Source organism: Acipenser ruthenus, chromosome 41, assembly GCF_902713425.1.
Source record: "Acipenser ruthenus chromosome 41, fAciRut3.2 maternal haplotype, whole genome shotgun sequence".
Taxonomy (NCBI): Eukaryota; Metazoa; Chordata; class Actinopteri; order Acipenseriformes; family Acipenseridae; genus Acipenser; species Acipenser ruthenus.
Genome location: NC_081229.1, coordinates 10,171,984 through 10,181,533, shown reverse-complemented (window position 1 = coordinate 10,181,533; position 9,550 = coordinate 10,171,984). Strand labels below are relative to the sequence as shown.

General features: G+C 51.8%; 2 protein-coding genes across 3 annotated transcripts in view; both read left to right on the top strand.

Moving 5' to 3' along the window:
* Positions 1–8,120, top strand: part of LOC117964783 (pre-B-cell leukemia transcription factor 2-like) — a 12,855-nt gene extending 4,735 nt beyond the window's left edge. Inside the window, exons 3-9 of one of the 2 annotated variants that reach the window (XM_059010569.1) lie at positions 1,887–2,131; positions 2,452–2,642; positions 3,954–4,089; positions 4,403–4,544; positions 5,898–5,986; positions 6,241–6,327; positions 6,451–8,120. In XM_059010569.1, the coding sequence (XP_058866552.1) occupies positions 1,887–2,131; positions 2,452–2,642; positions 3,954–4,089; positions 4,403–4,544; positions 5,898–5,986; positions 6,241–6,327; positions 6,451–6,531 (971 nt within the window). In that variant the 3' untranslated portion in view covers positions 6,532–8,120. The remainder of the gene's footprint in view (positions 1–1,886; positions 2,132–2,451; positions 2,643–3,953; positions 4,090–4,402; positions 4,545–5,897; positions 5,987–6,240; positions 6,328–6,450) is intronic. The other variant, XM_059010570.1, reaches the window with a different exon arrangement.
* LOC117968424 (C-type mannose receptor 2-like) overlaps positions 1–9,550 on the top strand; it is a 242,708-nt gene that overhangs the window by 79,604 nt on the left and 153,554 nt on the right. The gene's annotated exons all lie outside the window — the stretch shown is intronic.

The window sequence follows — 9,550 nt, the reverse complement described above, 5'->3', positions numbered from 1 at the left end:
TGTGCTGTGCTCGGCTCTGATCCCTGCTCTGTATGTGTGATTGTGCTGCGCTCGGCTCTGATCCCTGCTCTGTGTGTGTGTGTGTGATTGTGCTGTGCTCGGCTCTGATCCCTGCTCTGTGTGTGTGTGTGATTGTGCTGCGCTCGGCACTTATCCCTGCTCTGTGTGTGTGTGTGTGATTGTGCTGCGCTCGGCTCTGATCCCTGCTCTGTGTGTGTGTGTGTGTGATTGTGCTGCGCTCGGCTCTGATCCCTGCTCTGTGTGTGTGTGTGTGTGTGATTGTGCTGCGCTCGGCTCTGATCCCTGCTCTGTGTGTGTGTGTGTGATTGTGCTGTGCTTGGCTCTGATCCCTGCTCTGTGTGTGTGTGTGTGTGTGATTGTGCTGCGCTCGGCTCTGATCCCTGCTCTGTGTGTGTGTGTGTGTGTGATTGTGCTGTGCTCGGCTCTGATCCCTGCTCTGTGTGTGTGTGTGTGTGTGATTGTGCTGTGCTCGGCTCTGATCCCTGCTCTGTATGTGTGATTGTGCTGCGCTCGGCTCTGATCCCTGCTCTGTGTGTGTGTGTGTGTGTGATTGTGCTGTGCTCGGCTCTGATCCCTGCTCTGTGTGTGTGTGTGTGTGTGATTGTGCTGCGCTCGGCTCTGATCCCTGCTCTGTGTGTGTGTGTGTGATTGTGCTGCGCTCGGCTCTGATCCCTGCTCTGTGTGTGTGTGATTGTGCTGTGCTCGGCTCTGATCCCTGCTCTGTGTGTGTGTGTGTGTGTGATTGTGCTGTGCTCGGCTCTGATCCCTGCTCTGTGTGTGTGTGTGTGATTGTGCTGTGCTCGGCTCTGATCCCTGCTCTGTATGTGTGATTGTGCTGCGCTCGGCTCTGATCCCTGCTCTGTGTGTGTGTGTGTGTGTGATTGTGCTGTGCTCGGCTCTGATCCCTGCTCTGTGTGTGTGTGTGTGTGATTGTGCTGTGCTCGGCTCTGATCCCTGCTCTGTGTGTGTGTGTGTGTGATTGTGCTGTGCTCGGCTCTGATCCCTGCTCTGTATGTGTGATTGTGCTGCGCTCGGCTCTGATCCCTGCTCTGTGTGTGTGTGTGTGTGTGATTGTGCTGTGCTCGGCTCTGATCCCTGCTCTGTGTGTGTGTGTGTGTGTGATTGTGCTGTGCTCGGCTCTGATCCCTGCTCTGTGTGTGTGTGTGTGTGATTGTGCTGTGCTCGGCTCTGATCCCTGCTCTGTATGTGTGATTGTGCTGTGCTCGGCTCTGATCCCTGCTCTGTGTGTGTGTGTGTGTGTGTGATTGTGCTGTGCTCGGCTCTGATCCCTGCTCTGTGTGTGTGTGTGTGATTGTGCTGTGCTCGGCTCTGATCCCTGCTCTGTGTGTGTGTGTGATTGTGCTGTGCTCGGCTCTGATCCCTGCTCTGTGTGTGTGTGTGTGATTGTGCTGCGCTCGGCTCTGATCCCTGCTCTGTGTGTGTGTGTGTGATTGTGCTGTGCTCGGCTCTGATCCCTGCTCTGTATGTGTGATTGTGCTGCGCTCGGCTCTGATCCCTGCTCTGTGTGTGTGTGTGTGATTGTGCTGCGCTCGGCTCTGATCCCTGCTCTGTGTGTGTGTGTGTGATTGTGCTGCGCTCGGCTCTGATCCCTGCTCTGTGTGTGTGTGTGTGATTGTGCTGCGCTCGGCTCTGATCCCTGCTCTGTGTGTGTGTGTGATTGTGCTGCGCTCGGCTCTGATCCCTGCTCTGTGTGTGTGTGTGTGATTGTGCTGCGCTCGGCTCTGATCCCTGCTCTGTGTGTGTGTGTGTGATTGTGCTGTGCTCGGCTCTGATCCCTGTCTCTGTGTGTGTGTGTGATTGTTCTGTGCTCGGCTCTGATCCCTGCTCTGTGTTTGATTCCCCAGGTCTGTCCATGCGCAGCGCTCACGACGAGGAGCCTAGTGACCCACAGCTTGTGCGATTGGACAACATGCTGCTGGCCGAGGGCGTGTCTGGTCCTGAGAAAGGGGGCGGAGCTGCAGCGGCCGTCTCCGCGGCGACCTCGGGGGGTGGAGTCTCACCCGACAATTCCATCGAGCATTCCGATTACCGGAGCAAACTGGGACAGATCAGGAATATATACCACTCGGAGCTGGAGAAATACGAGCAGGTGAGAGGGAGGGACTGGTACTGAGAGTGTCCGTGGGATGTGCGTCTGAGGGCACGTTTTATATTACTTCACTGGTCAGAAAAGGGCATTCCCTCGTAATGTTTAAAGATATCTTTCAAAGGCAAAAAATGGTTTTAGAATGAAAACTCCCCATGCATGTATTATAACTTGAATTCTCGTGCAGATCCCATGCTGCCATGCCCCTGTGGAAGTTTAGAACCGGAGACCCGCACTGTACGCTGCTCTGGGTTGCTGTCATTTTGAATGTGTGCGCTCCGGTTGTGTGGTGCAGACTGACCCCGGTGCGTTGCGTGTTTCAGGCGTGTAACGAGTTCACGACCCACGTGATGAACCTGCTGCGGGAGCAGAGCCGCACGCGCCCCGTCTCGCCCAAGGAGATCGAACGCATGGTGGGCATCATCCACCGCAAGTTCAGCACCATCCAGATGCAGCTGAAGCAGAGCACCTGCGAGGCCGTCATGATCCTGCGCTCGCGATTCCTCGACGCCAGGTCAGTGTGAGAGCGCAGCACAGCACAGCACAGCAATACACAGCACTGTACAGCACAGCACAGCACAGCAATACACAGCACTGTACAGCACAGTAATACACAGCACCATACAGCATAGCAATACACAACACTGTACAGCACAGCAATACACAGCACTGTACAGCACAGCAATACACAGCACTGTACAGCACACCACAGCAATACACAGCACAGCTCAGCACAGCACAGCAATACACAGCACTGTACAGCACAGCAATACATAGCACTGTACAGCACAGCACAGCAATACACAGCACTGTACAGTACAGCACAGCAAAGCACTGTACAGCACAGCACAGCAATACACAGCACTGTACAGTACAGCACAGCAAAGCACAGCACAGCAATACACAGCACTGTACAGCACAGCACATAAATACACAGCACTGTACAGCACAGTACAGCACATAAATACACAGCACTGTACAGCACCGAAATATACAGCACAGCAATACACAGCACAGCACATAAATACACAGCACTGTACAGAACAGCATAGCACAGAAATACACAGCACAGCAATACACAGCTCAGCACAGCACATAAATACACAGCACTGTACAGCACAGCAATACACAGCACTGTACAGCACAGCACAGTACAGCACATAAATACACAGCACTGTACAGCACCGAAATATACAGCACAGCAATACACAGCACAGCACATAAATACACAGCACTGTACAGAACAGCATAGCACAGAAATACACAGCACTGCACAGCACAGCAATACACAGCTCAGCACAGCACATAAATACACAGCACTGTACAGCACAGCAATACACAGCACTGTACAGCACAGCACAGTACAGCACATAAATACACAGCACTGTACAGCACAGCACATAAATACACAGCACTGTACAGAACAGCATAGCACAGAAATACACAGCTCAGCACAGCACATAAATACACAGCACTGTACAGCACAGCAATACACAGCACTGTACAGCACAGCAATACACAGCACTGTACAGCACAGTAATACACAGCCCTGTCTGTCCCTCATTGCTCCCTGATGAAGGCCCTGTCTGTCCCTCATGGTGTCCCTGATGAAGGCCCTGTCTGTCCCTCATGGTCTCCCTGATGAAGGCCCTGTCTGCCCCTCATGGTCTCCCTGATGAAGGCCCTGTCTGCCCCTCATGGTCTCCCTGATGAAGGCCCTGTCTGCCCCTCATGGTCTCCCTGATGAAGGCCCTGTCTGTCCCTCATTGCTCCCTGATGAAGGCCCTGTCTGCCCCTCATGGTCTCCCGTTTCCTCTCTCTGCAGGCGGAAGCGTCGTAACTTCAGCAAGCAGGCGACGGAGGTTCTGAACGAGTATTTCTACTCCCACCTCAGCAACCCCTACCCCAGCGAGGAGGCCAAGGAGGAGCTAGCCAGGGAGTGCAGCATCACCATGTCCCAGGTCAGCAGAACTGCAGCTCCCAGCATGCCTCGGCACTAGCGTCAACAGTGGGGAGCCATGGGAGATGTAGTTCTTTATAGTGTCAGCTACAGTGTGCCATCAGCATTCTGAGCAACCTGCAGCAATGAAAACTACAGCTGTGTTTTACACCAGGTTCTCTCTCTCTCCCTCCTTCTCCATCTGGATTTCCTGTTGGCCGGGTGTTGAGGGCTGAAGTGCAGGGTTGGCACCAGGGACCTCTCCGTCTGGAGTGGGCTGGGTGGGGCCCTTTGCAGGGGTCACACCTTTATGTATTTATCGCTGTGTCTCTCAGGTGTCCAACTGGTTCGGTAACAAGAGGATTCGCTACAAGAAGAACATCGGCAAGTTCCAGGAGGAGGCAAATCTGTACGCAGTGAAGACGGCCGTGGGAGCGACGCAGGGGGGGGAGTCACCAGAGACCCCCACCTCCACAGGTACTGAACACCCTGCACCCTGCACCCTGCGGCCTCCACACTGCACCCTGCACACTGCACCCTGCGGCCTCCACCCTGCACCCTGCACACTGCGGCCTCCACACTGCACCCTGCACCCTGCACACTGTGGCCTCCACACTGCACCCTGCACCCTGCACCCTGCACACTGCGGCCTCCACACTGCACACTGCACCCTGCGGCCTCCACACTGCACCCTCCACACTGCGGCCTCCACACTGCACACTGCGGCCTCCACACTGCTCACTGCACCCTCCACACTGCACACCGCTGCCTCCACACTGCACCCTCCACACTGCACCCTCCACACCGCACACTCCACACCGCACACTGCGGCCTCCATACTGCACCCTGCACCCTGCACACTGTGGCCTCCACACTGCACCCTGCACCCTGCACCCTGCACACTGCGGCCTCCACACTGCACACTGCACCCTGCGGCCTCCACACTGCACCCTCCACACTGCGGCCTCCACACTGCACACTGCGGCCTCCACACTGCTCACTGCACCCTCCACACTGCACACCGCTGCCTCCACACTGCACCCTCCACACTGCACCCTCCACACCGCACACTCCACACCGCACACTGCGGCCTCCATACTGCACCCTCCATACCGCACACCGCTGCCTCCACACTGCACCCTCCACACTGCACACCGCACACAGCAGCCTCCTCGCTGCACACTGCATCCTCCACACTGCACCTTCCACACTGCACACTGCACCCTCCACACCGCACAGTGCACACTGCGGCCTCCACACCGCTGCCTCCACACTGCACCCTCAACACTGCAACCTGCAGCCTCCACACTGTGACCTCCGCACTGCACCTCTCTCTCTCCTCTCTCTCGCTCACCCCCTCTCTCTCCCTCTCTCTCAGGGTCTGGCTTGTTCTCTCTCACCCCCTCTCTCTCTCCTCTCTCAGGGTCTGGCTTGTTCTCTCTCACCCCCTCTCTCTCTCTCCCTCTCTCGGAGTCTAGCTCGTTCTCTCTCTTACCCCCCCTCTCTCTCTCAGGGTCTGGCTCGTTCTCTCTCTCACCCTCTGTCCCTCTCTCTCAGGGTTTGGCTCGTTCTCTCTCACCCCCCCCCCTCTCTCTCTCTCTCCCTTTCTCTCAGGGTCTGGCTTGTTCTCTCTCACCCCCTCTCTCTCAGGGTCTGGCTCGTTCTCTCTCTCACCCTCTGTCCCTCTCTCTCAGGGTCTGGCTCGTTCTCTCTCACCCCCCCCCCCCCTCTCTCTCAGGGTCTGGCTCGTTCTCTCTCTCACCTCCTCTCTCTCTCCCTCTCAGGGTCTGGCTCGTTCTCTCTCTCACCTCCTCTCTCCCTCTCTCTCAGGGTCTGGCTCGTTCTCTCTCCCTGGCTCAGCTGACATGTTCATGGGGATGCCGGGGCTCAATGGAGACTCGTTCCACGGAGCAGTGCAGGTCAGTCGTGTCTCTGTGTGTCACCGGCGCACACGCAGCATCTCTGTGCATTCACCCTCCCTCTGTGCTGTAGACGTGTGAATTTAACCCCCTTCTCCCTCTCTCTGTGTTGTTGTGTGCCCCCTATATCGCTCTCTCTCTGTCTCTCTCTCTCTCTCTCTCTCTCGCATTGAGAGCTGTGTTGCATTCACCCTCTGTGTCTCTCTGTTGCATTCACTCTCTCTCTCTCACTCTCTTTCTCTCTCTCATTTCAGGGGGAGCCTCTTGGTCAGGGGATGACTCGAGGCCGCTACACAGACAGGCTGGGAGCTAATCACATGTACACCTCCCCAGAGAACAGGGTGAGAGAGAGAGAGAATATAAACTCTTGATATTCCAGAAATATTCAAAGTGTTCACATGTTGCGCGATTGAGGCGCCTCTCTGTGCCAGACTGTTCACTCAATCTTATTTTCTCTCTTTCAGGCTAACGGAGGCTGGCAGGAAGCAGCCACGCCCACCTCTGTGACCTCACCCGGAAGTGACCACTCGGAGAACTCCAACTGATCATTTTGCCCTGCCGTTGGCTGCAGTGGATTCCGGAGGGGCGGGGTCCTGGTTTTATATATATAAGAGAATCGTTTGGTTTGGGGGGGGGGGGGGGGCGGGGGGGTCTTTACGAGATTTCAGTTTGTATTTTTGTTTATTTTTCTCATTCTGTTTTCAGCTTAGACCAAGAGAGAGAGAAGGGATGAGTGTGTTTGAACTCACTCTGGGTAAGCATGTGTTAGTGTGTGATAGAGGGGGGAGGGAGAGGACTTAGGAACTGTTCTTAGCCTGTCCTGTGCTTTGCTGCTTGGGAAGGTCATGCGACTCGGATCCACAAAACTAACAAACAAAGAGGAGGAGAGACGCATCGCTGGTGTGGAGCTCGTCACCCTGCTGAAGGCCCCGTCTGTGGAATAAGCAGGGCGATTTGATCAGCCTGCACCCTGCCACACGACAGCTCCCGTCTCCCTCTCCCTGGATCCCTGTCTGTCTTTTACAGCAGTGGGGAGTCACCCTGGAGGTCTGTGTTAGTCCTGGGATAATGAATAGATTGCCTCCAGGGCTGTAAAGTGCTCTAATACAAAAGCCCAGCTGCGGTGCAGCATCCCTCACGCTAATCAGTTTGTTTAGTTTTTATACCGTTAGTCATTAACAACCTGTACAGAATCACTACGTGTGTGTGTGTGTGTGTGTGTGAGAGAGAGAGAGAGAGAGAGAGAGAGAGAGAGAGAGAGAGAGAGAGAGAGAGAGAGAGAGTCTTTAAGACACCTGACTTTGGACACACTACTAAACTGTAAATACAGCAGAATTATATAAAACGGGATAAAAACTAGTTACAAATCACAAAGATGAAGACGAGGGGCTGGCGGGGAGGCCAACTCACGCTAACAGCCACCCCACGTCTGAACAGAACTACACCAAAACAAGCAGTTCAAACTGCGCTTCATAACAAGCTGGGTGTTTGTATTGTGATGATTATTAGTATACCTCAAAAGCAGCTCGTTCAAAATCCATTTGAAAGGGCCACTCCCCCCCCCCCCCCCCCCCCCCTTTAAAAATAATAATTGAAATGTTTTTTTTTATTCTTATTGTCTCGTATTAAAGTGAGCTGAACCACCTTGGCTCTGCTTCCAAAGAGAACTACAAACATGGCGTTCACGTGCTGGGGCTCCTATTGGTGCCACCATCTTGATTGTAGTTTTTCATCACAGGTCGCTGTTTTGTTAAACCGTCCTGTATTGTAATGTAGCTTGCCGGGATTGTAGGGTGAATGTTGCTTGAAACTGTCACTCCCAAAAAGGTATTTTTAAAACTTTAAAGATGATTGAAATGATAGAATAGATGGACCTTCGGTTTATCAGATTATTCCTAAGAAAGTCGAGACATGGAAAGTGTGACTCATCATGATCTTGTGGTCTATGTGCGACTTCTAGTTTTCTTTTGATTTCCTTTTTAACTGTTTGTATATTGTGTGTGCGTGTTTTGAAGTGTGTGCGACCAGATCTCTTTTAATAAAACTGTTTGACAGCAAATAGACTAACAGTGTCCTGTACAGTACTACCTACCTCTCTGAGTATTTTAAATAAAACTTTCACACACTTTTCAAACGCTTGCTGGCTTTTTCACTTCAGTTTAATTTCCTGGGGCAGTTGTTTCACCCCCAGTGGAACTAGCATGGGGGGGGGGGGGGTTGCAGAACTCATCAAATTGCCACTGTATATTTCCTGTGTGTATTGTGAGGTGGGGTGCAGTAGAAACTGGATTGATTGATGCAAGGGACAGGATCATTTTAGATCTGGTGTTCACAAACCACCAGGACGTGCTGTGTAATATAGAAGCAGTAAGACCACTAGGGTCAAGTGATTATAACACCGTCAGATTCCACATTACTATTCCTGTGTTTATTGATGCACACTGCTTACGTGAACTTGTCTGTTGCCACATTCTCGGTTCCCCCTCAGTGTGTATCGAGTCCTGTCCGCGTGTAGCACTGAAACACCTGTCAGAAACTTTAAAAGTACTTGAAATACAAACATACCACTTTTTGACAGCAGAAAAAACACGTCAGAAATTGGTTCATGTCAAAGTACTTAAAATATAAAGTCACTTTTGAACAACAGCAAAACACTTATGATAAATTGGTCTGCAGCTATAAAGGGGTATAACAGCCACCAGATCTCAATTTGTTACACATACAAAAATATGACAACATACCATTTCCTGATGTTACATGGGTCACGTTTTGGTACGCATACCGACAATATACCACTTTCTGACGTTACAAATGATATAACACAACACAGTTGTCATAGCATCAGAAACCATGTGAACAATATTTAATTTTTCAAGCATTTGCTCCTGTAATAAATAGATGTAAAAGTTGGGAAGCTAGCAATGAGCTGCCGGAAGTACTTCCCATCCCTCTTTCCTGACTGCTCAGCCCTGACCGCTCTTGCCCTGTCACGCTTCTTTCTCTGATCTGCGTCTCCAGGTTAGGCCATTGTTTCTTTACTTCCTCGACTACAATTTAAATAAAAAGTATATGCTTGCAGTAACCTATCCTGCACAACATCCACGTGTTTACGTATGCTATCAGTTCATAATTTCATGTTTTATAATACATATCATTCATGCCCAGGTCCGCGGTAATGTCTTCCCATATGTTTTCTTTTCAAAGTATTTGTAATCTTTGTTGGATTTATCAGAGTAATTTTTATTTGGCTGCACACACAAGCAGATTTTCCCATCTTTTTCACAGTACTGCACGAAACCACGTGTGTTCCCAGTCATTTTTCATTGGTCAATGCGATTTTTAACGCACGTCAAATTGGATCAAATAGAACTTGTTTCGATTCCAAAATCGACGCATCGCCGTCCTACGACAATTACGCACTCAGTGTGCAAGCTGCAATAGGGAATGCGCATGATCATTTTTTTCTGTTTAGACGCAAGTTAAATTGGGATGCGTTATAGGATCCAGTGTGCAGTGGCCTTTAGTACGGAGGACGGTACTAAACTAGTACGCAAGTTAATACCA